Source organism: Balaenoptera borealis (genome assembly GCF_965194805.1).
Source record: "Balaenoptera borealis genome assembly, chromosome: 5".
Lineage (NCBI taxonomy): Eukaryota > Metazoa > Chordata > Mammalia > Artiodactyla > Balaenopteridae > Balaenoptera > Balaenoptera borealis.
The window spans coordinates 13,510,488-13,538,436 of NC_138862.1; the positions used below are offsets into that span (position 1 = coordinate 13,510,488).

Consider the following 27,949-nt stretch of genomic DNA (forward strand, 5'->3'; position numbering starts at 1 on the left):
TCATGCATTAAAGTATAGTGCTTAACTTCCAAATATTAGGATATCCCAAATTTCCTTCTGTTGTGTTTTTTGTTGTTGTTGTTTTGGTTTTTTTTGGCCATGCCACACGGCATGTGGGATCTTAGTTCCCTGACCAGGGATCTAACCCACACCCCCTGCAGTGCAAGCACTGAAAGGGCAGAGTCTTAACCACTGGACCACCAGGGAAGTCCCATGTTGTTGATTTCTAATTTAATTCCACGGTGAATTAGAAGAATAGACTCTGTATGATTTCACTCCTTTTAAATATATTAAGATTTATTTTATGGCCTAGCGCTTGATCTGTTCTGGAGAATGTTCCACCTGCTCTTGAAATGAATGTGATTATTGCAGTTGTTTGGTGAAATATTCTACATATACCATTAGGTTGCGTAGGTTGATAGTGTTTTTTAAGTCCTCCGTACCTTTGCTGATTTTCTGTCTGGTTTTTCTATAACTAATTGAGAGTAGGATATTGAAATCTCCAACTACTATTATTGTATTGTCTACGTTTCCTTTTTTTAATGACTGAAGTATAGTTGACTTACAGTGTTGTGTTTCTGGTGTACAACAAAGTGATTCAGATTCTTTTCCATTATAGTTTATTACAAGATATTAAATACAGTTCTCCGTGCTGTACAGTAGGACCTCGTTGTTTACCTATTTTATATATAGTAGTTTGTATGTGCTAATCCCAAAGTCCTAACTGATCCCTGTGCCCCCCAACCCTGGCCCTTTCCCCTTTGGTAAAACCATAAGTTTGTTTTCTATGACTGTGAATCTGTTTCTGTTTTATAAATAAGTTCATTTGTATCATTTTTTAGATTCCACATATAAGTGATTCATATGATATTTGTCTTTCTCTGTCTGACTTCACTTAGTATGATAATCTCTAGGTCCATCCATGTTGCTGCAAATGGCATTATTTCAATTTTTTATGGCTGAGTAGTATTCCATTATGTATATATACATACCACATCTTCTTTACCATTCATCTGTCAATGAGCATTTAGGTTGTTTCCATGTCTTGGCTGTTGTAAATAGTACTGCTATGTACATTGGGGTGCATGTATCTTTTTTGAATTAGAGTTTTCTCTGGATATATGCCCAGGAGTGGGATTGCTGGACCATATGGTAACTCTATTTTTAGGTTTTTAAGGAAGTTCCATGCCAATTCTCCATAGTGGCTGTATCAATTTACATTGCCACCAACAGTGTAGGAGGGTTCCCTTTTCTCCACACCCTCTCCACATTTATTATTTGTGTCTACATTTCCATTTAATTTTCTCCATTTTCTTTCCTGTTTTTGAGGTTCTGGTAGTAGATGCATATATATTTATAATTGTTATACATTCCTGATATAGTGACTCTTTTATCATTTTGGAACATCTCTGTCTCTAGTAATATTTCTTTGTCTTAACATCTATTTTAGCTGATATCCATATAGCTACTCCAACTCTCTTATGGTTGCTGTTTTCATGGCATATCTTTTTCCTTCTTTTTCCTTTCAGCCTATTTATGTCTCAGAATCTAAGGTGTTCTCTTGCAGACAACACATAGTTGACTCTTGCCCTTTTTGTCCAATATGAATATCCCTGCTCTTTGATTGGATTGTAGACCATTCAAATTTAATGTAATTAATAATATGTTTGGATTTGCTTTTGCCGTTTTGCTGTTTGTTTCCTATATGTCTCTTCATTGTTTCTCTGTTCCTCTTTTACTGCTTTCCTTTGTGTTAAAAATTTTTTTTAGAATATCATTTAAATTCCTCTGTTAATTTTCTTACTATTATAAAATTTATTTTACTAGTGGTTGCTCTATAGATTGCAACATCTTAACTTACCAAAATCCAGTTGTGATTAATGCTAATTTAATTCTGGTAAAATATAGAAACTTGGCTGCAGTATACCTCCATTCTCTCCCTTCACCTTTATATTATTACAGTTATATGTATTACATTTATATGTAGTATAAACCCAACAACAGAGTGTTATGATCATTGCTTTACACAATCTTATGTCTTTTAAAGAAATCAGGAGAAGAAATAAGAAAAATATATTTATAGGGTCTTTTATATTAACCCACATATTTACCATTTCCAGTGCTTTTCATTTCTTCCCGTGTGTTCACATTGCAATCTGGTGTCACTTCCCTTCAGTCTGAAGGACTTTCTGTAATATTTCTTGAAAGGCAAGGCTGTCATCACTTCCATTAACAACGCCTCTGGATGTGAGCATCACCCGCTACACCCGATCCACTGAGGGCCCTTTAATCACAGCACCATAACTGCCAGTCCTCACGGCCTGGCCAGCCCTGGCAGGACCTCCACACCCACTGGGCTGGAGGAGCTGGAAGCAGTACTAGGCAAGCATGCCTCGGATATCCACTATTCTTATCCAAAGTTCAGCAGTTTTCAGGCATAAACACTTCTCAGATTGTCGTACGTCTTTGGTCAATTTCCAGAGCACTTAAATGTTGTTCTTGTCAATTTTTTTAGCTTTACAGTTGCTTTCTGGGGGAGAGGATTTGCTAACCATTTCACTTGACCATAGCCAGAAGTCTGCTTCCTCCCCATGTTTCTGATTCATTAGACCTGAGGTGTAGCTGGAGAATTTGAATTTTAATGAGTTCTCAGGTAATACTAATGTTGCTGGCCCAAGGACCACACTTTGAAACCCACTGCTTTAGGTTAAATCAATCTCTTTTAGATGTGAAAACAACTTTCTCAGATATGAATTCATTATGAGCACACATAAAATTTTATTTTAAACTTGCTGCAGGGGAACAAGGCATCCAATAAAACCAGTTCAGATATTTCCTTTTGGTAGAAAGTTTTGGTAGAAGTAAAGGTTACTAGATAATTTTGTTAACATTAGCTTCAAGACAGGCCTGTCGGGTGAAACACTATCTGTTCAGCACCAGCCTGATGGTCAGCAATTCGGGTGATTCATAACAAGACAGTGCCAGTAAATCTAACAGCCCACGGGAGCTCTTAATCTCATCAAAGTCTACAAGAAAACTGCTCGGTTATTTTATCATGAATGCTAGACACTTTCCACAGGAGGTTGTTGATTTTACCAAGCCCCTCTGTTCTTCTCCAGGCTGCCCTGCTCAGATAGTGGAAGTGGACAGTTTTCTCTCTCATGTGTAAGTGCCGAGTTTCCTCCCTTTCCTGCTGTTGCACCCCAGGATGGACTCCGGGCATCTAGTTGGCAGAAGTCAGGCAGCAACAGAGGAGGGCACTGCCTATCTGTGTGTTGTCATCAGGATCCCCGTTGGTTTCTGCTGCACAGCAGCTGTTCCATTCTGCTTCTGGACCGGTGACATCTGTGGCGTGACCCGTCCTACCACTATCATCTGTGGTTCCGACCAATGCCATCTTGTCACCAAATCCCCACTTCTTTTGCATTGCCCCCAGTCTTCTGCTGGTCCCCAGTCAACTCGGCCTTTTCATATCCCAACAAGGGGGCCCACAGGAACGTTAGGGGCTCTAGGTGCTAGGCACAGGCCACATTTTACTGCTCCAACGTTTCTATCCTGACAGCTGCCTCTACACCCACTGCCCTGCCCTGGCGCCATGTTGAAATGTGTCCACATGGACCCTCTCCTAAAACTTTGTTCCTCCTCCACCCACTGTTGTGTGAATGCCACTGGCATTCCTAAAGTTCTCAAGATCTTCCATTTCATCTGGGTGTTTCTACCTCAGCACTCACAGGGAGAGAGGAAGTGAGGACCCAAGTGGCTCACACCACTTGCTTCCTCTACAGCTCTCTCCTTTTCCCTCCCTTCCCATAATGTTGAAGGAAAAGTGTTTTACTTTCTCCACCTCAGAGGATCTCAAACTTTTGCTGCATCAGAGCCCCTTGGAGGGCTTATTAAAGCACAGATGACTCAACCCCATCTCCAGAGTTTCTGATTCAGCAGGTCTGAGATGGGGCCTGACAATGTGCATTTCTAACACGTTCCCAGGAGATGCTGCTGGTGCTAACCACACTTTAAGAACCGCTGGTCTACCTTCCACCCTGATTTCTTGCTACCCCTGGTCTCAAGTAAAATCCTATCATCTTTTCGCAAAACTTGATACTTGATTTGTTAATGGATGCTAAAGGGACTTAGGAAATCCTTTCCTCTCAACAAAAGATTTTCAAACTATTATCTTCTAAGGTGGGGATGACTGTAATTTATTGTCCAGACAGGGATACCTTTGATGCTTAAATGGATTAATAATAATAATAATGCCAGGACCACAAGAGTAGTCGCAACTGCCGTAGGCAGACCAGGATGCCTGTTTACCCCATGCTACAGCCTCAAGAAAATCATCTTTGGAACTCAAAGCAATTACTTCCTTGTTCTAGGAGTAAACAAGCTCTCCTTTCCTGGGACAAAGAGATTGGTGGCTCAAACTTGGAGATGGAAGACTGCCAGGGAATGTGATTTAAGAGGGAAACACAACACAGTGGTTTAATATTTTCAAAACATTATCCCCATTACAGTAAGTCCTCTACGTACGAACCAAGTTGCGAACTTTCAAAGAGGCGAACATGCGTTCCATCAACGTCAGGTGTGAGTAAAATTGCAGCCCTCCGTCTCCTATTGCTGAGGATCCTTCAGCTCTACCATCTCCACCTCCTCGCCCTCCTCCAGTCAGTAACTCTTCTTGCCTGTTCACTCGATGCCAGCCCCTGGATGCCAGCTGTTGTACTGTACTGCTGTACTTTTCAAGGTACTGTACTGTAAGGTTAAAAATGTTTTCTTTTTGTGTGTGTGTGTTTTTTTTATGTATTATTTCTGTGAAAAGTATTATAAACCTATTACAGTACAGTACTATATAGCCAATTGTGTTAGTTGGGTACCTAGGCTAACAACCTAGGTTTGTTGGACTTACGAACAAACTGGACTTAGAAACGTGCTCTCAGAAGAGAACTCGTTCGTATGTAGGGGACTTCCTGTATATACATTTGGAGTTAACCGCCTAGAGCACCAAAGCGCCTGACTAGCCTGTAGGCGTAAAATAAAGGCAGTTTGCATTTCCTCCTGGCACAAGCCTCCCCAGCTCTATTGGAAATTAGCCCTTTTCTTCATCCCCCGGTGTCCTTAGTTATTTCTGGGCATGCCCCAAGTAGCAGCTCACAAGTGCCCACAAACCAGAATGTCAGCTGCAGGCCCCATATGGCCTTGTCCTTCCTCTTCTGCTCTGGCTTCTTGTTCCCATCCGTAGTCCACAGAGCCACCTGGAGAAGTGTCACTCCTGCAGCTTCCCATCATGGGGACCCCGTTCTAGGCCAAGGGTGCTCCTCCAGATGCCCCCTCGTCTCTGGTACCAGAGCATGGCTGGGTTTTATGCAGAGCCTCTCCCCCAACTCCCTGCCACACTTTGTTTCCTGGCGCCCAAGTTGGATTTTTTTTTTTTTTTGTCCACGCCACGCAGCATGTGGGAACTTAGTTCCTCAATCAGGGATTGAATCCGCACCCCCTGCAGTGGAAGCATGGAGTCTTAACCACTGGACCACCAGGAAAGTCCCAAGTTGGATGTAATTTGAAGGCAACACAAATAGGATTTGCTGATGGTTAGAATATTGGGTGCAAGAGGAGAGGAGTCCAGGCTGATTCCAGGGTTTTGACTCAATGAATGAGGTTGTTATTAATTAGGATGGTTGGGAAGATTATAGATGGAGCAGGTTTTCTTTGGAAAAGATCAGTAGATTCATTTTGGACACAGTTTGTGATGTCTTTTCAATATCTAAGATAAGAAAGGTAATAATGGACCTTCCCTTTCAACTTCTATGCCATTACCATAGACAGAGTTGAAGTGAACTATAAAGATTATTTTCCAATTCCAGCAGGCACTGTTGAGTGCCTGCCCAACTGCCCTGTTCCCTTTCTTTCACGCTGGCAGAACCCTGATTTTGTTCCAGTGTCTAACCTCACCTGTGTGACTGGAGAAAATGCTGGTTGTCTAAACCAGCCAGGGTCACCCCATTCTGCATGTCAGTGAGGAGTAGAAGGGTAAGCCTGACACCCACTCAATTCAGGTCAGTGAGACGTTGGGGGCAGTCATTTGGAGGCTTCTGGGAAATGTTCTCTTTCTTTAAAAAAGATTTACAAAAAGAATTGGTCTGGCTTTTTCTCCTGGATGTCCTAGGGCAACCATCCTGCAAACATGATGTGAGTAAAAACAAGCTGAGGATGGTCAAGCCGAAAGATAGCATTTTCCAGCCCATTAGTTAACTAACTGGAACCATCCTCTCTCTGGATCTCTTCTGCAAGATAACGCACCCCTTGATTGGTTAAGCCATTTTGAGAAGGGTTTTCTTCACTTGCCTGTTAAAGCATCCTAACTGGTACACAAAGTAAGGAGAGAAAATCATCCTGAGGAGGAAACCACAGAAAGTTCAGGGCAGTAGATTAAGGTGCCCGTTTGTCACTGGCAAGGTCAGGCCAGTACCAGCAGCAGGGCAATTTCCAGTGCAAAGAACTGACTGAATTATGAACTTGAACTAGAAACTGCTTATATTGTCTTAGGTCTCTACTTTTTCTTTGCCAGAGAGGGCCGGTGTTTTACACTGTAGGGGTATCTGTGCCCAAGGCCTTATCACCTCCTGTCGACTCCTCCCTCCTCCCTCCTACACAAGACACGAGTCAAGTCCATGAATTGCTTTCACACTTCCTGTTCCACTTTGTGCTCACAAGCACCTGTTAGGAGGCCAGGCATATCCCCATTTTACAAACTGAGAATTAAGACTTTGGGGAGGTGATCACAGCCTAGAAATGGCAAAACCCCAACTCGAACCAGGGTGGATTCCAGGCCGGCAGTCTTTGACCCACACCATGAAATTTGTTTTAAAGTCTAAAATGACATCATTGTTCTTACTTGGTTATTCTAATTTTACATGTTAAGCATGATTAAAGTAACTAAACATTGTAAGACTCCCATGTGTCTTGATTCAAACAAAACACACACTAAATACCTAAGGTCTCTAGGGTATGTTTGGTTTACTGTTACTCAAAATAACAATAATTTTCTTTCATATGCCACTTGATCAAGACTATTTTTGCCCTTACCAGTTTTCTTACAAACGTGCTTTGAGTTAACCTTTTAAAGCCTTATATAACAGGGTTCAGAATCACATTAATTCTAGAAGTGACCTTTTTATTACTCTTGACAATGAACAGTTATTTAAATTTATAGCAATCCTGTTACATATGCAATTCGTTGTGTGTGAACCAGCATGGTATGTTTTTCTTCTCATAAAGCTCTTCATTTGCATTGGAATAAAAACTCTGCATTGGTTTGAAGTGAGAAATTTAGTCCAATTTTACCAGGAAGGCAAGTCAAACCAGTTCAGCTGGGTGGAAAAGTTGTTCAGTTTGGTTTTGTTGAGAACCAGTTATTTTACCAGGAAAATGAGTTTTTTGGGGAATAGCAGAGGAATTACAATCAGGATGGTAAACTATGGTGAACCGTAGGCAAGTCCTAAAAAAGTGATTCTTAAAAAAAAAAAAAAAAGTGGTTCTTAATAAGTTGGTTTGAGAGTGAGTGTGGAATGTCCCTACTGTTTATTTTTGCTTTTAAGATGAGAAATGTTCCAGAAATGTTAATGTGCTGCATTTTTCAAAGAGCAAATCATTTTTTAAATGTTCCAGGAAAGTTTGATTTTGACAAAATGTGTACGAGGTGAAAGGTAGTTTATCCTCTAATTATTCTTGTACACATTTCATAGTGAAAACACCCTTATTAACCAGGACACCTGGGGTAGAGTATTGATTCTTTTCTCTGGCGTTCTTGTATCTCAGTTTCGTCTACAAAACGAGGGGTTGACAAGATGTATGAGTTTCCTGTTACTGCTATAACACATTACCACAGACTTAGTGTTTTAAAACAACACAGATTTATTCTCTTGCGTTTCTGGAGGTCAGAAGTCAGATGGGGGTCTCACTGGGCTAAAACCATGGTATTAGCAGATCCGTGGTCCCTTCTGGAGTCTCTTGGGGTGAATCCATTTCTTTGCCTTTTCCAGTATCTAGAGGCTGCCTGCATTCCTTGGCTTATGGCCACTCCCTCCATCTTCAAGGCCAGAGTCAGCAATGGCCAGTTGAGTCTTTCTCACATTACATCACTCTGACGCCGACTTTTCTGCCTCCTTCTCCCACTTGTAAGGATCCTTGTGGTTACATTGAGCTCACCCTTGCGATTACATTGATCCAGCTCAGCCAGAATTATCTCTTTATTTTTTTATTTTATTTTTTAAAATAAATAAATTTATTTATTTATTTATTTTTGTCTGTGTTGGGTCTTCATTGCTGCGCGCAGTCTTTCTCTAGTTGTGGTGAGCGGGGGCTACTCTTTGTTGCGGTGCACGGGCTTCTCATTGCAATGGCTTCTCTTGTTGCGGAGCAAAGGCTCTAGGCATGCGGGCTTCAGTAGTTGTGGCTCACGGGCTCAGTAGTTGTGGCTCGCGGGCTCTAGAGCGCAGGCTCAGTAGTTGTGGTGCACGGGGTAAATTGCTCCGCGGCATGTGGGATCTTCCTGGACCAGGGCTTGAACCCGTGTCCCCTGCATTGGCAGGCACATTCTCAACCACTGCGCCACCAGGGAAGTCCCACCTCTTTATTTTAAGGTCAGCTGATGAGCAACCTAAATTCCATCTGTGACCTTAATTCCTCTTTGCCATATAACCTAATATATTCACAGGTTCTGGAGATTAGGATGTGGACGTCTTTGGGAGCCATTATTCTGCCTACCACACTAGGCAATCTCTTAGATCTTTCCAATTCAAAATTTTATGAAAAAAATCAATATAATTGTCCTCCATTACTGTAACTTTAAAGTGCAATAAGTAAAACCCAAACAACTAGGTTATAGGGAAAGAAGTAGAATGATATTTTATTAATTGTTTAAATTTTATTTTTATAAAAGGAACTATATTCACATAGTTCAAAATCCAAAGCGTAATAAGGAATAGATTGAGGGTCTCACACCCATCCCTAGTCATGTGTATGTATCAGTATTTATTGAGCCAACCCCTACTGTATTACTTTCCTAGGGCTGCCATAACAAATTATAACTCACTGGATAGGTTAAAATAACAGAAGTGTATTCTGCAGTTCTGGAGGACAGATGTCCAAAATCAGGGTGTCAACAGAGTTCTGATCCCTCCAGAGGCTCTAAGGAAGAAGTCTTCCTTGCCTCCTCCAGCTTCTGGAAGCTCCAGGCATTCCTTGGCTTGTGGCTATATCACTCCAACCTCTGCCTCCATGGGCACATGACCTTCTTCCCTGTGTGTATGTGTGTGTGTCCTCTCCTCTTCTTATAAGGACACCAGTCATTGTTTTAGGGTCCACCCTAATCCAGTATGACCTCATCTTAACTAATTATATCTAGAAAGATCCTATTTCCAAATAAGGTCACATTCACAGGTGCTAATTGTTAGGGCTTGAACTTATCTTTGGATGGACACGTGGAAGTTTTCATTTATTTGCTATTAGAACAGAGGCTGCATGTTTTCTTATGGACTTGTATGGGTATTCTTATGGATTTGTGAAATGCCTCTGAAATACAAATTCCTGAAAGCGTAAAAGCTGAGCCATAGGTTTGTTTTTGCCAAATTGTGCTTCAAAAAGGTTGCAGTTATTTCCATCCCCACCCTCAGTGTTTGTTTCCCTACAGCCTCATCAAACTTCCATAATACCGGTCTCTTTATCTGCCAGTCTGAGAGGTGAAAAATAAGATCTCATTTTAAATGTCCATTTATTTGATTATTCATGCAAATGAGCACACTTCCTTGTGTTTATTGACTTTCTAAGTCTGTGAATTGCTAGTTGTTTCCTATTCCCTCTTCAGCAGCTGATCTATTTTTTATTTAATCCATTTCAGGCATTTTTGGTCACCATCTTTTCTTCTTTCTCTTAAATGGAACTTGATCTTTTATGTAAATCTAAGACAAGAGATTGTGTGGAAGTCCATACCTACAGTGAAGGGGTATTTGCTTCTCAGGGCTAACTTTCTATGATACAGCTCTGATGTGAGTAGGGAAAGTACCTAATAAGAGTATGGTATCTGTGGTGGGTGTAATTTCTGGCGAGAGAGAGGGAGAGAGAGAGGACAGTTATATCAGAAATGAGGTATGTTTGAAAGTATGTCAGTGGGTGGGAGTTTATACAAATCTGTGAGAAGGTGAAATCCCTTTTTCTCTTTTTTTTAAATGAGAAAGCTTCAGCTGGGTTATCAAACTGGTGGTAAACATCCAACAGACTGCACATTCATCCTGACTTTCTCTTCCCAGCATAGAGTCATTTAGTTTGTAATTAAGAAAAGTGAGGAGGGTAACTCCACTTCTGGGTACACACCCAAAAGAACTGAAAGCAGGACATGATCAGGTATCTGTACACCCATGTTCATAGTAGCATAATTCACAATAGCAAAGATGTGGGCACAACCCAAATGTCCATGGACAGATCAATAGATAAACAAAATGTGGTCTATCAATACAATGGAATATTATTCAGCCTAAAAAGGAAAGAAATTCTGACACAGGCTACAACATGTGAACCTTGAGGACATTACGCTATGCTTTTGAGTGAGACACAAAAGGACAAATACGGCTTGATTTCACTTATATGAAGTATCTTGATAGTCAAACTCGTAGACACGGAAAGTAGAGTGGTAGTTGCCAGGGACTGGAGGGAGGAGGGAATGAGAAGTTGTTTAATGTGGGTACACAGTCTCAGTTTTGTGAGATGGAAAGAGTTCTGGAGATGGATGGTGGTGGTGGATACACAATAATGTGAATGTACTTAATGCCACTGAACTGTACACTTAAAAATGGCTGAGATGGTAGATTTTATGTTACGTGTATTTTACCACAATTTAAAAATTTTCAATTTAAATTTAAAAATGTAAAATTTATGTTGTATATATTTTACCGCAATTAAAAATAAATGGAAGGAGGGAAGGAAGGAACAGTGAAGAGTGAAGAGCGGTTGTTTTTAACGTCATTTCACAGCAGGTAATTTCCAACACAAGAGGCAACCCCAGGACAGCGGGCCCTGTAACTGAATTCTACTCTCAGTCCTTTACAGCCAGGCCCCATCTCCAACCCACTGGCTGCAAGAAGTCTTCTAGAAATCAGAAATGGCTCCTTGTCTAGAACTGGCAGCGTACAGCACTGCTTAAAGATGAAAAATTGGTAATTCACTGGGATTCCTGTGTTGCAAGGTCAGTTTTTGTTGAAGGAAAGTAGAGTATAACATTCTTCAGGGATCCTTTGTTCATGCAGAGGCATCAGTGGTGGCTACAAATCCCTTGCATTGTAGGTGACTAAGGAAGAAAAGATTTGCATTACCCCCCCCCCGCCCCCCGCCAACGTGAAGCTGTTTAGTATGCAGTTAAGAATAGTGGGGTGGGGCTTCCCTGGTGGCACAGTGGTTAAGAATCCGCCTGCCGATGCAGGGGACACGGGTTCAAGTTCTGGTCCGGGAAGATCCCACATGCCGCGGAGCAACTAAGCCCGTGCACCACAACTACTGAGCCTGCGCTCTAGAGCCCACGAGCCACAACTACTGAGCCCGTGTGCCACAACTACTGAAGCCCGCGCGCCTAGAGCCCGTGCTCCGCAACAAGAGAAGCTACGGCAATGAGAAGTCTACACACCGCAATGAAGAGTAGCCCCCGCTCGCCGCAACTAGAGAAAGTCCATGCACAGCAACAAAGACCCAACGCAGCCAAAAATAAATAAAATAAATAAATTTATAAAAAAAAAAAAAACAATAGTGGGGTGGGGGGAGGTTTTTTGCCCTGGTTCTCACACCAGGCACTCATCCAGCCACCCCTTCCCAGCTCTTCACCTGCAAGAAGGTGATGTAGCCCAACCGAATGTCTGGATCAGTGTCTGGCATCCATAAGCATTTGAGAATGAGTAACTTCCATCCCTACCCCAAACAGCTGGTTGGATATGTGAACCCAAGGCCTTTCTTGGGGATTGGGGACTTGTCTCACCCCTGCCGCCACCCCCCCTCTGCCCAGCATGCCAGAGCCCTCGGGTCCAAGGATCTAGAATAGGCCTGAGGAGAAAGGAGAGCTGGCTAGGAGGTCCCCCTGCAGGCCCGAAGCCTAAACTTCCCCTACCAACTCTGGGGGAAGGAGCGGTTGACTTACCTGTGATCCCTTCTGGGCCATTTGAATTTACCATGCTCGGGTACTGTGTAATCTTTTCCAGAAATATTTTATGATATATTTTTTAAATGCTTAACTATTAAAAATACTACTAAGATAAATTTTATAAGATGTAAGATTCACCTCTGGTTGACACCATTAAAAACAAGACAACAGGCCCCAAATGGAGTCGCTTATGTTAAACCCCATGTCACCAAACCAAGACAACTTAATTACAGTTTCTGCTCTCCTAGAAATGGAATCTTGAACCGGTCAATCAGGAATCACCTGATTCCTAGAATCCCCTGACTCCTAGCACTAGTTAGGTAATCTGCCTGACAGACTCGAAAGGAAAGTAAGCTGCTATAACCACCTGGCTTTTTTGCCTAGTGTAACGTCCTTGTTTCTGCTCCCTTCTGCCTATAAAAGTCTTTCACTTTGTACAGCTCCTCAAAGCCCCTTTCCATTTCCTAGATTGGATGCCGCCCGACTCAAATTAATTTTCGCTGAAACTCTTAAAACATTTAATATACCTCAGTTTATTTTTTGACAAGACTGAGATAAAGTTTTCAGTTCTCAGAAAGTGTTTCCCTTCAGAATGAAAAATAACTGAAAGCCATCTCAGAGCGGTGCCTTTCTTCAACTTTGACCTTGCCTGTCCTCTCATCATTAAGCCTCCAGTGCCAGCATAGCGCTGGGCACAGAGTAATCCCTCAGTAAATATTTGATAAATAAATCAATTGGTGTCAAAACAAAATGCGGGATGCTTATGATCCCCAATTCTGCATTTTCCTAAAGAAAGGATATTTGGGTCATGGTATGGTAATGTAATTAAATATATACTTGGTCCTCGTCCATTTCTGACACAGAGCTCCTAAAATCCTTGCAATTTCCTAAGTGATTAGAAAGATGAAGGTTCTTTTTTATGTTAATGAGATGACTTTTGGATCCCCCTAAGGGTGGGAGTTGGTTGCCAGAAGAACTGACCACATGATTAGAGGCTGAACCTTTTGGTCCCACCCCCTCCCCCTCAGGGAGGGGAGAGGGGCTGGAGGTTGAGTCAGTCAACGATGGCCAATGACTTAATCAATGATGCCTATGAAATGAAGTTTCCAGAAAACCCCCAAAAGATAGGGTTCGGAGAGCTTCTGAGCTGGTGAACACTTGGAGATGGGGGGAGAATGGTATGCCTGGAGAGGGCATGGAAACTCCACACCCCTTCCCCATACCTTGCCTTACGAATCTCTTCCATCTGGCTGTTCATACCCTTTTATAATACACCAGTAATCTAGTGAATTAAATGCTTCTCTGAGTTCTGTGAGCTGCTCTAGTAAATTAATCAAACCCAAGGAGGGGGGTTGGTGGAACCTCCAATCGACACTGTAGCTGGTTGGTCAGAAGCACAGGTGATGAACTGGCCTTATGACTGGCTTCTGAAGCTGGGGAAGGGGGTAGGCATGTGAGACTGAGCCCTTAACCTGTGGGATATGATGCCATCTCTGAGTAGGCAGTGTCAGAATAGAGTTGAATTGCCACCAACACCCTCCCCTCACACAATGGAATGGAATTGGTGCTAGAAACATTTTACATAGAAACCAGCCGGGTATATAATATTTGTTCATTAATTGAGGTGATAGATGAGGACCTCTGATTTTAGGCTTGGCTAAGATTCCCAGATGCTTAAAACTGGAGAAAGAAGGAAAGTAACTGGAGTTGTGGAAGCCCAAGATGCTGGGAAATCCCCTTTAGGGCGTCCAGAATGGCCCATGTGACAGGAAGTCAGATTTTGACTGAGTCACATTCACACTGAGGACACAGAGAAAGAGTCAGCCATGAAATTGATGGTTGAACAGATCAGGTGTCTGGGATGAATCCACAGACCTCCAGATTTGGAAGACTGTAACAGACCCCTGTCTGGGAATGTCAGCTGAAGCCCCAAACCAAGAATATAATTGAGGGAGTTCCCTGGTGGCCTAGTGGTTAGGATGCCGGGCTTTCACTGCCGTGGCCTGGGTTCAGTCCCTGATCAGGGAACTGAGATCCTGTAAGCCACAAGGCGTGGCCAAAAAAAAAAAAAAGGAAAAAAGAAAGAAAACATCTGTCTGTGGCCCCGGCATCCTATCCAAGGAAGGCTGGAGGAGAATGGAAATCCTGAGAAGGCCACTGCGTGGGCTGGAGGACCCTCAAGAGAAAACAAGCTCTGTCCTCCTCCTTCAGGATAGCCCAGTGTGTGGGGAAAGCCTGTGAGGTGAACCAAAAAGCTTTTTCTCCTCCCTCCCAGCCCCCCTCGCCACCCCACCCCCAATCCCCTGCTCCCTCAGGTCTGAATTTGTCTTCCTTTCCTCTCCCCTCCCCCATCCCTAAATAGTAAGGCTCGGTGGCCTCCTCTCAATTGACCTTTGTCTGATTTGGAGGTGGAAGATTTTTGCAAGTGTCAGCAACAGGCCCACAGTGAATAAAGATGTGAACTTACCCCTTTTGTACAAATTGCAAGGCAATCTTCTTTGTAACATTACCTCAACTGGGAAATGTAATTCGATAGAAGAAAGAGGTTTGTTAATCTTTCAGATTCCCTTTTTTTTTTTTCTTTTTAAAATTATTTGTTGCCCAAACTGAAAATTGGCACCACCTATGGGTTCTGGATGCAATCAAATCAGAAATGATACTGAGGCCAGCTGGGCCTGACACAAGAACCTAGTGGGGTCAAACTGATGTTTTTCTTCCGTGTTTGATGAGTAGAGAAAAGCACTGGATATGAATTCTCAATAACCGGAGTCTACTGTACTTTTCTTGCAGACTGGCTGTTGCTGTCCGTTTCCCAGTCCTGCTGTTTAGCCACGTGGGGTTCTTCTTCGTGCCAGTTACGTGGGCACAGAGACTGGACTCTTCCTCCAAGGTCATGAGCAGGTACCCTCACTTGTATGAATGTATCACAAGGAAAGAGCATTGTGTAATAAAGAATTTACCCTTGCCCAAAGAGAGCTCTGCTCTGTGCCCTCAGCTCCCCAGAGGTGATCTCTAAGCCCTTAGGCTCTCCTGCCTGATAAGAGTGCCTTTGTGTTACGGAACCAAATGTAGGTCCACTTGCCCATGGGCAGTAAAGCCAATCTACTGACACCAGGTTGTGGTGAAGGAAAGTGCAGCGTTTACTGTAAGGCACCAGACAAAGAGTTCAGTGCAGCTAATGCTCAAAACACTTGCACTCGGGGGTGTGTTTTTTTTTAATAAATTTATTTATTTATTTGTTTTTATTTTTGGCTGTGTTGGGTCTTTGTTCTGTGCGCGGGCTTTCTCTAGTTGCAGCGAGTGGTGCGCAGGCTTTTCATTGTCGTGGCTTCTCTTGTTGCAGAGCACGGGCTCTAGAGCGCAGGCTCAGTAGTTGTGGCACACGGGCTTAGTTGCTCCGCAGCATGTGGGAATCTTCCCGGGCCAGGGATCGAACCCATGTCCCCGGCATTGGCAGGCAGATTCCCAGCCACTGCACAACCAGGGAAGCCCAGGGAGGTGTTTTTAAAGGCAAAGTGAGGGAGGGGAGTCCCAGGGTGTGTGATCAGCTCATGCACTGTTCTCTGATTGGTTGATGGTGAGTGGTGGTAACATTATCAATCCTTAGGCGCCAGTAGGTCTAGGGGCTATGTGCTCATGGTCATCATGTAGTTCACTTTTTCCATTTGGTGGTGGTTTTAGCATCTGTAAAACAACTCAGGAAATGTGCATCAGATACTGTTATCTAGGCGCTTCAGAGAGGAGCTAAAGCAGAGGGCATGGGGGGAAGGGTCTGTCCCCGGAAGGCCCCATAGTGTCCTGATCAGTTACATTTGTTTACCCTGACGCTGAGTAGGAACCTCTCCGGGCTCCACCCTATTTGTCTCTTCTCTTGGCTGGTTTTCATCTGTATCTTTTTGCTGTGATAAAGCGTAACTGTGAGTATAATAGCTTTCAGCGAGTTCTGAGGGTCCTTCTAGTGAGTCACTGAACTTGGCGGTGGTTGTGGGGACCTTGGGCTGGCCTCTGGTGTCAGAAGTGAGAGTAGTCTTGGGGACAGTTCCCTAACTTTGCAGGCACGGACTAGGACGCTATGCTCATGGTCTGTGGACTGGACTCTCCTCTCACTGGCTGGGTGAGCTGCTTCATCTCTCTGAACCCCTTTGCCTCAGCACTCAGCAGGGAGGGTTATCTGTACCTTCTGGAGGAGGTTGCGATGGAGGCTGAGATGGGAGTGAGAGGGAGGGCTGTGCAAGTTGTCCAGCTGCACGTAAATGCGCCCACTTGGTGCCAGTGGACTGAGTGCCCTCTCACATTTGGGCACGTTTGACGATGATGATGATAGTAGTGAGGATCCCATTCCTACAATCTGACTGACCTCATCTGTCTAGACAGGGAGGAGAGAGGGGCTGGGGCCAAAGAATAAGCACCTGGAGCCCGAATGGAAGCCATTTCTCTAAAATAAGGTCTTAGGAGCCACTTATTTGGTGGAAGGATGCAACCTCTCTGCACACGATGAGACAAACCTAAGTGACAATGCACCTGTCATTCATCAGAAGAGCAGAAACTCAATATCTTGACAAACCACTCTGTGGCGAGGCTGGAAGTGGGCACTACAAAATGGTCCAACCTCTGCTGAGGGGAATTGAGCAATAGCTTAGAAAAATTACAGAGTATTTACCCTTTGACCTAGAAATAGCACTTCTGGGTACTACCCTAGATTACCTCTAACAATACAAAAAAAATTGTGATGGTTATTTATTACAGCATAATTTGTCATTCAGAATATTCAAAACAACCTAAATGTCCACATGTAAGAAATTGTTTGAATAAATTATAGCATGTCCACACAATGAAGTAGCACATTGCTATAAAAACCAACAAGGAAGAACTCTATGCACTGATACAGAGTGATATCCAGATATATGGTTACATGCAAAAAACAAACAAACAAAAAACAAAGTTCACCAAAATGATTATAGATGTAATAACACCTTGAGTAAAAAAGAATCTGTGAATCAGAATGATATCGAAGAACAAATAAACAGGAAGAGTGAAGAAAGCTCTTCTTTCATTATAAGGGAAAGTAAAATGCCAACTAAAATGCCATAATAAATGTAGAGAGACTAATACAAGTAGAAAATCAAGTCACCATTTTTCACCCATCATAGCAAATCATCGCTATAATCATTGATTCAGGCTCGAATCATAATGGATGCTAAAACTACTGGGTTACATTTTGTTGGGGAAAAGGATACTCATAACATGCACACGATCTTAAAGCTGTCCCCCCAGATTGCTTATCAGTTACATACTTACCAGAGAACACCACCTTAGTTAAGAGATTTAAATCAACATCTCCAGTAACAAGACAAACTGGTGACATGCCTCCTGATGGATGCACTGAAAAGACCACAACATCACAGATATTGTGTTCCTGCCAAAAATGCACAAGCTGAACAAAATCATGAGGAGACAATTATATAGACCCAAGCTGAGGACATTCTACAAAATAAGGGCCTGTACTCTCCAAAAATGTCAATGTCATGAAAGGTAAAGAAAGGCCTGGGAAATGTTTCAGATTTTAAAAGACTCAAGACTACATCCAAATTTAAAACTTTTGTGTACCAAAGGATACTATCAACTGAGTGAAAAGGCAACCTATGGAATGGGAGAAAATATTTGCAATTTATCTATCTTATATGGGATTAATATACAGAATATATGAAGAACTCCTGCAACTCAACAACAACATCTAAAAACAATGCACTTAAAAAATGAGCAAAGGGCTTGAAGAGACGTTTCTCCAAAGAAGTTATAAAAATGACCAATGAGCACGTGAAAAGATGCCTGACATCACTAATCATTAGGGAAATCTGAATCGAAACCACAGCACACAGCACAGGAGGTGAATCTCAAAACCATTATGCTGAGTGAAAGAAGCCAGACAGAGAAGTTTACATCCTGAGATGACTCCATTCAGAGGAAATTCTGGAAAAGGCAAAGCCATAGGGACAGAAAGCAGATCAGTAGTACTTTGTGGTCCAGAGGGGGGCGGTGATGAGAGCAACGAGGCAGGAGGGAACTTCTAGGGGTGATGAAAGAGTTCTAAAACGAATATAGCAGTCGCAGGACTGTGTATTTACAAAATTCATGGACCTCTCGACTAAAAATGGGAGGTATATGTATATCAGTAAAGCTATAAAATAATAATAATGAGGAGGAAGAGAAGGTCTTGAAAAAACCACATCTCAGACTGAATTCTGCCACATGTACTCATGAGCAAGCCGACCCAGCAACCCTTAGACGCCTCTTCTGGAGCTCCATGTAGTCCGGGCTGTAGGGCCTCAGCCTCCAAACCCTCCCTCTCTGAAAGGTTCACTCAGGGCGGATGCAGTGATACAGTTCTGGTGTCAGGTCTCGGGACACAGGAACAGACGCCTCCAGTGAGCACCTGCACATGTGGGTGGTTCAGAATCCTAAACCCCGGGTGCCATTCAGAGAAGTTCAGGCCACAGGACTGGCTGGATTCTTATCCCCTGCTCAAACCTGGGGGGCCTGCACAGTAAGCCCAGCTAATCCCCACATCTGAGCGCCATGACTACACGATGAAAACTAATTTCTACCGTGCATTAGCTAATTAGCAGAGACTCTGGTGTTGATCAGAGATAGAAGTAGCTGAGGGGCTTCCCTGGTGGTGCAGTGGTTAAGAATCCACCTGCCAATGCAGGGGACACGGGTTCAAACCCTGGTCCGGGAAGATCCCACATGCCGTGGAGCAACTAAGCCCGTGCGCCACAACTACTGAGCCTGCGCTCTGGAGCCCGCGAGCCACAACTACTGAGCCTGCGTGCCGCAACTACTGAAGCCTGCTCGCCTAGGGCCCGTGCTCTGTAACAAGAGAAGCCACTGCAATGAGAAGCTCGCGCACCGCAGTGAAGAGTAGCCCCTGCTCGCCACAACTAGAGAAAGCCCACGCGCAGCAACGAAGACCCAATGCAGCCAAAAATAAATAATAAATAAAATAAATAAATTTTTTTAAAAAGTAGCTGAAGTGTTTGTAACAGCTGACTCTGGACGGTGGGCTTTTTAATTGCTTTTAACTTTGTATTTTGGAAAAAGTCAAACCCACAAAAAAGTTGCAATAATAGGACAGTGAACTTCTTTATACCTTTCATCCAGATTCACCAGTTGTTAGATTTTTGTCTCATTTGCTCATGAACCCTCTCTCTCTTTCTCCCTCCATATATGTATATATTTATGTATATACATGTGTATAGAAATATATGTATATATTTGTGTATAGATATATATGTATATATGTGTATATATGCACCCGATATTTGTACCTATTTATCTATCTAATATATAAAGAGCCTTATTTCTGCTGAACCATTAAGTCTAACATGTCCCCTTCGCCCCTAAATAATACAGGGTATATCTCCTAAGAACAAAGACATTCTCTTACATAATCTCAGGAAAATCGTCAAATTCAAGAAATTAATATTAATACAATATCATTGTGTAATATATTTTCCATGTTCGGATTTTACCAGTTGTCCCAATAATATCCTTTATAAACCTTTGTCTTCAAGCTGGGCTTCAGTCATGGGTTAAGCAAGACATTTCATTGTCAACTTCTTTAATCTCCTATAATCTGGAACAGTTCCTCAGCCTTTCCTTGTCATGACATGGACATTTTTGAAGAGAAGAGGTACATAATAGTGTACAGGGTCCCTCGATTTGGGTTTATCTGATTATTTACTTGAGTTTATTCTGGTTACACATTTTGTGTCTGGAGTGACGTGATCTCAGTGTGTCCTACTACTAATATTTTTAAACGTTGGACACTTGCGGTGGTCATTTACATTATGATGTCTGGGATAGTTCCCCACTATAAAGGTATTTTTCCCTCTGTACAATTAATAACTCAGCTGTAGGGAGATACTGGGAGCCTAGGTGAATCTCCTGCTCCCAAACTAACTCACCCAAAAGAATCAGTTAATAAACTTGGACCTTTCAAAGAAAATGAGTCTCCCCTGAACTCAGCAAGATCCTAAAGTTACAGCCATTCGTGCTATACCTCTTTTCAGGGTAAGTAAGATAGCTTCACACTCATGAGGTTTTTTTTGTTTTTGTTTTTGGCTACGGGGCATGTGGGATCTTAGTTCCCCAACCAGGGATCGAACCCACACCCCCTGCAATGCAAGCCCTGGAAGAGAGGAGTCTTAGCCACTGGACCACCAGGGAAGTCCCTCAGTTCTTAACTGGTGTCCTCAAGGGGTCCTTGGATAGAATTCAGGGGGTCTTAAACTCAGCTGGGAGAGAAATTAGGTCATTATTTTCACCAACCTCCGACTGAAATTGAGCATCCTCTTCAATTATGAATGAGACAACAAACCAAAGCAGTACCAGTGGCCATGTAACCCATGGAGACTCCAGACATTTCATATCACATTGCATCTGATGCAGAATATTATTTATACTCATCACTCCTTTGAAATCAGAGCAGTTAATTAGATTCATCACTAGAGCTTGTTATTTAACGCATTAACAAAAGAGCAAATATATTACATATCACAAATTTGAAGTACATTTTGGAAGTAGAGTTTCAACAATGTTTCCTTTGCAATCCTATGTATTTTATTTTATGCACCTGTCTTAGTCTGTTTGGGCTGCTATAACAAAATACCAGTAGTATCTGCTTGAATTCTGAGTAATCTTTGCTGTGCTTTGATTGTCCGCCTTCATAGTCTGATCGGCGCCTAGCTGGCTTGGCCTTTTATTTTTTAAAATTTTGGCCGCACCGCATGGCTTGCGGGATTTCAATTCCCCGACCAGGGACTGAACCCGGGCCACGGCAGTGAAAGCGCCAAATCCTAACCACTAGACCACCAGAGAACTCCCTGGCTTGACCTTTCCTGTCTGTCTTTCCTACTGCCTTTCCTGCCTGTCTTTCCTACTGAATGAGAAGCGCCATAGGATCAATCTTCATTCCAGCAGCACCTAACCCAGTGCTGGAACACTGCACATGGTTAAGAAATGTTCGTGGAGTTGAATAGATGCTCCCGTTTTGGAGCAAGAACACTCAGGCTCAAGTGAGAGGAAATAACACTTGGCAGCCCCAGGGTTAGAACCCAAGGCTCTGGTCCCTGGTCTGATGCACTCTTGAGCACCAAGGGCCTGGCCAGTTTGCTTTCATGACCCTGAATTTCTCTCAAACAACTGTTAGTTATGTTGTCTTCCTGGACTGAGTGAACAGTCTTTCTGAAACAGGCTTAATGCAAAGATAAGTATATCAGTAAGAATTATACCCATCAATTTCTGTTTGGATGTGAGTTTTCAAATGTTAAATGATTCCTAAAACCTCTGAATTTCTTCTTCCCAGGAGCCCCACAGACCCCTTTTAACTTTTGTATATGAAGTTTTTCAAATATTCAGAAAAGTACAGAGAATGACTGAATGAACCCATCCCTTAGATTCAACAATGATCATTTTGCCCCTTTTTTGCTTCCTATTTTGTTCTATATAATTTCCTGAAGCATTTTAAAGTAAATTACAAACATCATAGCGTCTCAACCCTAAATAAAGAGGACAGCGCCTTTCAGAACCATAATTCCTTTGTCACACATCAGAAAATTAATTCCCTAATACCATTTTGCACACAACACATGTTCGAATTTTCCCACTTGTCCTTAAACAACCACTTTATTACAGTTGGTTTGTTTGAGTTCATGTAGGACAATTCCCTGCTTTTCCTGCGTTAAATGCCGGTGTCTTATTGAGAAAGCCAAATCAGTTTTCCTGCAAAATGTCCCACATTTTAGATTTGGTTGGTTGCTCCCTCATGGGGTCATTTAACCTATCTCCTTTACTTCCTGTCACCTGGAATTTAGACCTAAAATCCTACTCAGACTTAACGAAAATGTTAAACAAAATATTAACAAAAATATTAAATATTGAAGTAAGAATACATCAGTGCAGTGTCTTGTGCTTTGTATTTCAACACACCAGGATGCTCAAAATATCCAGTTGCGCCATTACTAATGATGCTAAGATTTGGTGAGTTCTGGTGATGAGAGCCAGATCCCTCATGGAAGAATTGTGTTTCCCTCTTTCAACCAGCAAGTATCCTCTGGCATGACACTTGACACTCTGTCCCCCATCAGTCTTTCACCCAAAGGTTTTCTCATCTATTGATTAATGTTGCCTGAATCAATTATTTTATCAGAGTTTGCAAAGTGGTGATTTTATACTATGATTTTTCCACATTAATTAGCTGATATTGAAACAGAACAGGACCCTATGGTCCTTGCCCCACCCCATGTCCTCAGCCTGCCTTTTGTCTGTGAAAAAACTTTAGCCAAAGAATACGTTTAATCAGAGAAGTGAGAAGATGCAGAAACAAAGGAAAACAGTCCAACAAGACTAAATAATAATAATTTAGTCATTAAGCATAGTCAAGGACCATTAGTTCCTTCTCAAGGGCTATAGATGATATTCTGAGCAGTATCCTGTGAGCTGTCTTATAGATACTGAAACCCCCGCCAGGCGGGAGAAGTTAACTACATGATGACCAGACTGTAGCCACGACGTAAGCTGCCACAATTCCAAGAATTGGCCTCAGGGAAATGGGAACAAACCGACCCTGGAACTGAAGATTAACTGTACTTAAAACAATCAAGATGACGCTGGTCAGACCACCGATGACCAAGTTCAAGGTGACCGTCAGAGCTGCCTGTGCTGTTTCTGCACGTAGCCTGCTCCCTCCGTCTGTGAAAGCTCTTGCCCCCTGATTGTCATTTGTGGGGGGAGTCGGCCTTTGGACAGGAGTCCGCTCCACCCCCATTGCTGACATCCAAAATAAAGCAAACTTTCCTTTCCACCAACTTTGCCTCTTTATTGGCTTTTGAGCAGCGAGCAGCTGGACCCCACTTTCGGTTACAGTATCCTTCTGTAAAACAGAGCCCTTTCTCATCATTCAGGCCTATTTGGTCACCCTGAAATATAGTTCCTAAAGTGAAGGCAAGATAATTATTCAGTTATTTCCCTTCAATGATCATTTTTCAGAGTAAGGAGTTGGAGCAATAGCTACCTCCAGTGGTGACAAACGCATTCTTCTTGGGGAGGAACTTTCTCTTTTGGTTGAATATCATAATGAGTTCATGGTTTGGGGGAGCAGATTTTTTTAGGTCTCATTCTAGGGTTGCAAATAAAAATAGGATTATAGTCAGACCTCTATAGCCTCAGGTTCTGCATCTGTGGATTCAAATAACCATAGACCAAAAATATTCCAAAAAAAAAGAAAATTACAAAAATTACAAAAATCAAAACTTGAATTTGCTGTGTGGCAGAAACTAGCATTTACATTGTACTTACAACTATTTACATAGTGTTTACATTGTATTAAGTATTATAAGTAATCTAAAGACGATTTAAAGTATACGGAAGGGTGTGGGTAGGTTATATGCAAATACTACGCCATTTTGTATAAGGGATTTGAGCATCCTTGGATTTTAGTATCTGCTGAGGGTCCTGAAACCAATCTCCTGCAGGTACAAAGGGACAGCTGTATTTTTGTTTTGTTTTTTACCTTGTTAACTCATAATTTTCTGTTTTATCCATGTTGCGATGTGAAACAGTTTTATTACTTTTAACTGGTGAGCACTACACTTTAAACTTTCGTCTACTACACTTCAATTATAAATCCCCTTGGGTTGGGCACCAAGGTTACTGCCAGTACTTTGTGTGAGGGTTAATTATTTTTTTAATATTTATATATATATTTTAAATTTATTTATTTTATTTATTTTTGGCTGCGTTGGGTCCTTGTTGCTGCGTGTGGGCTTTCTCTAGTTGTGGCGAGTGGGGGCTACTCTTCGTTGCGGTGTGTGGGCTTCTCATTGCGGTGGCTTCTCTTGTTGCAGAACACGGGCTCTAGGCGCGCGGGCTTCAGTAGTTGTGGCACAGGGGCTCAGTAGTTGTGGCTCGCGGGCTCTAGAGCGCAGGCTCAGTAGTTGTGGTGCACGGGCTTAGTTGCTCCGCGGCATGTGGGATCTTCCCGGACCAGGGCTCGAACCCGTGTCCCCTGCATTGGCAGACGGATTCTTAACCATTGCGCCACCAGGGAAGCCCAGAGGGTTAATTTTATCTGTCAATCTGACTGGGCCAGAAGGTGCCCAGACATTTAGTCAAACATAATTCTGGGTTTGTCTGTGGGGTGTTTTGGATGAGATTAACAGTCGAATTGGTAAACTGAGTAAAGGAGATCGCCCTCCCTAGTGTGGGTGGGCATCATCCAGTCAGTTGAAGACCTGAATAGAACAAAACGGCTGCATAAGGGGGAACTTCTCCCTGAGTGCTTGAGCTGGGACGTCAGTCTTCTCCTGCCCTCACCTGCAACATACAACACCGGCTCTCCTGGGTCTTAGGCTTTTGTCCCCATGCTGAGCCACAGCCACCCTCTGCCTCCACAGGAGACCCCTAATACCAGCACGTAGGTCTGGCCCAGGCTCTTAGGAGACCACTGCTTTTTCCCCTGGGTCCTGGTGCACACGAGACCTTGTGTGCACCCTCCAAGAGTGGAGTCTCTGTTTCCCCCAGTCCTGCGGAATTCCTGCAGTCAAGCCCAGCTGGCTTTCAAAGCCAAATGCTCTGGGGGCTCCTCCTCCCAATGCCAGACCCCAGGCTGGGAAGGCTGACATGGGGATAAGGACTTTCACTCCTGTGGGAAAACCTCTACAGTGTAATTATTTTCCAGTTTGTGGGTCACCCACCTGGCGGGTATGGGATTTGATTTTATCGTGATTGTGCCCCGCCTACTGTATCACTGTGGCTTCTTCTTTGTCTTTGGATATAGGATATCTTTTCTGGTAGGTTCCAGTGATTTTTTGGTCCATGGTTGTTCAGCAGTTAGTCGTGATTTTGATGTTTTCGTGGGGGGGGCTCCTGCCCTTCTGCTCCACCATCTTGTCTCCCGGGTCTTAGGCTAGACCTTCCTCATCCACTCTCCTGGGTCCCCAGCTTGCTCAGTGCAGACCTTGAGACTTGTCAGCCTCCATAATCACGTGAGCCAGTTCCTTACAGTAAACACACATATACGTCTCACTGGTTCTGCTTCTCTGGAAGACTCTAATTCACTTTGCTACCAGGATGTACCTTCTCATACATATTTCTCTGTGCCTCTGTACAAAATGAACTTGACATGTGATGGGCACCTGCACACTTAACTCCTCAGTGTTCTGAGGCACTCGCCTCCGGACTGAATGAACTTGGTTATACACCCGCAGCTGTGCACAGGAGTCTCTGAGTCCCCACATCCTCACTGACACTTAATTTTCAGTTTTTAAATTTACAGCATCTCTTTTCTGCCCTGCAGCCTTAGTGGCTTCCTACCTCACTCAGCAGTACATCCACAGGAACCCACGTGTCCCACCCGCACCTTCCCACCGCCAGCTCTCTGCCCCTCCACCCCTTACACTCTGGCTGTTCCTGAGTTACATCCTTTCCTAATAAACCAATCATCTACTAAGACTACAGATGTTTATAATTTCCAGATTCAGATCTTGGACTGAAACATATTTTTGTAATTGTACTTAGTTTTCAATATCCGGAAATGTATCCAGGCGCTGAGACAACCAAAGAATAAAAGTGCAAGAAGTATAGCAATTATAAACCACAGAAATGGATATCATGCATGATTAGTTTCGTTTTGCCACCATGTAACTGATTTTTAAAGTAAAACCTTGGGGACTTCCCTGGTGGTCCACTGGTTAAGACTCTGTTCTCCCAACGCATGGGGCATGGGTTAGATCCCTGGTTGGGGAACTAAGATTCCTCATGCTGCCTGGCGGGGCAATAAATTAAAATGAAATGAAACGAAATGAAACGAAATGAAATGAAATGAAAAAATAAAAGTCTCTGTATTACTTATGTACTGCTGCTGTCGACTGAAAAAAAAAACAACACAAGCTCAAAGTTGAGAATTATGTTTTATTTGGCAGTCTTTCTCAGGACTTCAAGCCCGGGAGGCAGCTTCTTGGATAGCTCTGAGGGACTGGTCCGAAGAGGTGAAGGAGGAGCCAGGATATACAGGGGTTTCTGCAACAAAGACCATGTAGTGGGAACATCAAAAGATTACTGTTAATTAAAGAAAACCAGACATCTCAAGTTAAAGCACTGAGCACTTTTCTATGTACGGGAAAATGCAAGAGTCTGTGCTCATTGGAATCATTCCTTAGATATGCACCTCAGCTCTCTAGGACCAGTATCCTGTGCTTTCCCATCCCGAGTCCCCTCGGGGGTGCGCCGCTGGGGGGAGCTACAGTGGCTGAGGGCTTGGCGGCGGGCAGCACGTTTGTCTCCATCCTGAATCGTCTCAGGGCTCACTGCTGGGGCTGCTGTAGTGGCTTGACAGCTGCGGCATCCTTTGTTGGCAGGCCACATTTTTTCATTCCCAGTGCTAACAGGTCACCTCATATGTCATGGCTTAAAACAGCAACAGTCGTTTATTATCTCTCACGATATCTGTGGCTCAGGATTTCCAGAGTGGCTTGGTGAGGCAGTTCTGGCTTAAGGTCCCTCTTAGGCCGGGCCTCGACCGGAGCTACAGGGTGTGCTTGCATGGTGGCTCCCTCACTCGGCTGCAAGGTGGGACAGCCTCAGGACCTCTGCACGTGGGCCTCTACCCAGGGCTGCTCGAGTGTCCTCACAACATGGCGGCTGGCTTCCCTCAGAGCCAGTGATCCAGGAGAGCGAAGCAGAGCAGCAGTATATTTTATGATCCAGCCTTGGAAGCCACATACCGCCATGTTCACAGTATTCTGTTGATCACATAGGTTGGCCCAGGGTAGGAGGGGACAACACAAGGGTGTGGACAGCAGGAGGCAAGGATCATAGGGTCCATGCTAGAAGCTGGCTACCACAGTTTCATATTAATATAAAAACGTTACCAGAGTTAAATTAGACCTCTGATGATAACTCCAGAACTACTAAAAGAAAAAAGAAAAAAAAAGAAAACTTAGCTTCATACAAAGAGGTTTGAGAAGAAAAATAACAGGACGTTTATCAGAATTTTCCAGTCTCTTTTGGTATGCACAGAACTACACTTGAAATTTTCTTTAGACTCAAATGAGAGAAGATAAGAAGAATGAAGCTGCGTCTTCCCAGTGAATCCATGTATCGTCTGTGTATTTTATGTCTCACGTGAGATGTACATACCAGAAAAACTAGATGCCTACTAGGAATCATGGCCAAACTCTTCTGCCAGTGTTATGACAATAAATAAACATTAAGGATATTATTTTTTAGTATAAGCATAATTACTTTTTCATCTCTATAAACATTGTTTATATGCTAAAAGTAGATTCCATTTGTGATTTTTCAGTAGTATATGAAGTGATGGGGCTTCTGTTCACCAGGAGGTCAACTGTTTCATTTTCTTTATTCTTTGGAAGCATTTGAATTTAGACTGATGGTTGCAAGAGTCCAGTCTGCAGTTTTTAAGACAGACTTTCCATGGGTCTACCTATGCTGGCATTTTTGTGTCAAGATTGGAGAGGTCTCTTTCACATTTCTATCCAAACTGAAATTATTGATAACTCCTTTGGGGACAGTTATAAAGAGGGCTTATAATGCAAAATCAGGCCACTTTAATAGTGCACCGTAGTCTCAGGAAATTTGTTCAGTAAATCTGACAGCAGCCCAGACCATCACTCTTAATGTAAAGTCACATCCAACGTACATTTACATATAACTCACATGAAATCAATTATATATGCATATTGGGGACAGGGG

General features: G+C 43.0%; 1 protein-coding gene across 10 annotated transcripts in view; it reads left to right on the forward strand.

Annotated features, from left to right (window-relative positions):
* LOC309629566 (uncharacterized protein) overlaps positions 1-27,949 on the forward strand; it is a gene marked incomplete at its 5' end in the record, with an annotated part of 203,825 nt that overhangs the window by 7,103 nt on the left and 168,773 nt on the right. For 4 of the 10 annotated variants that reach the window (XM_082393676.1, XM_082393675.1, XM_082393677.1 and 1 more), the window contains 2 exons: positions 4,512-4,741; positions 14,966-15,076. In XM_082393676.1, the coding sequence (XP_082249802.1) occupies positions 4,512-4,741; positions 14,966-15,072 (337 nt within the window). In that variant the 3' untranslated portion in view covers positions 15,073-15,076. Of the gene's footprint in view, positions 1-4,511; positions 4,742-14,965; positions 15,077-22,686; positions 26,053-27,949 lie in introns of those variants that run through there. The other 6 variants (XM_082393680.1, XM_082393679.1, XM_082393681.1 and 3 more) reach the window with 3 other exon arrangements.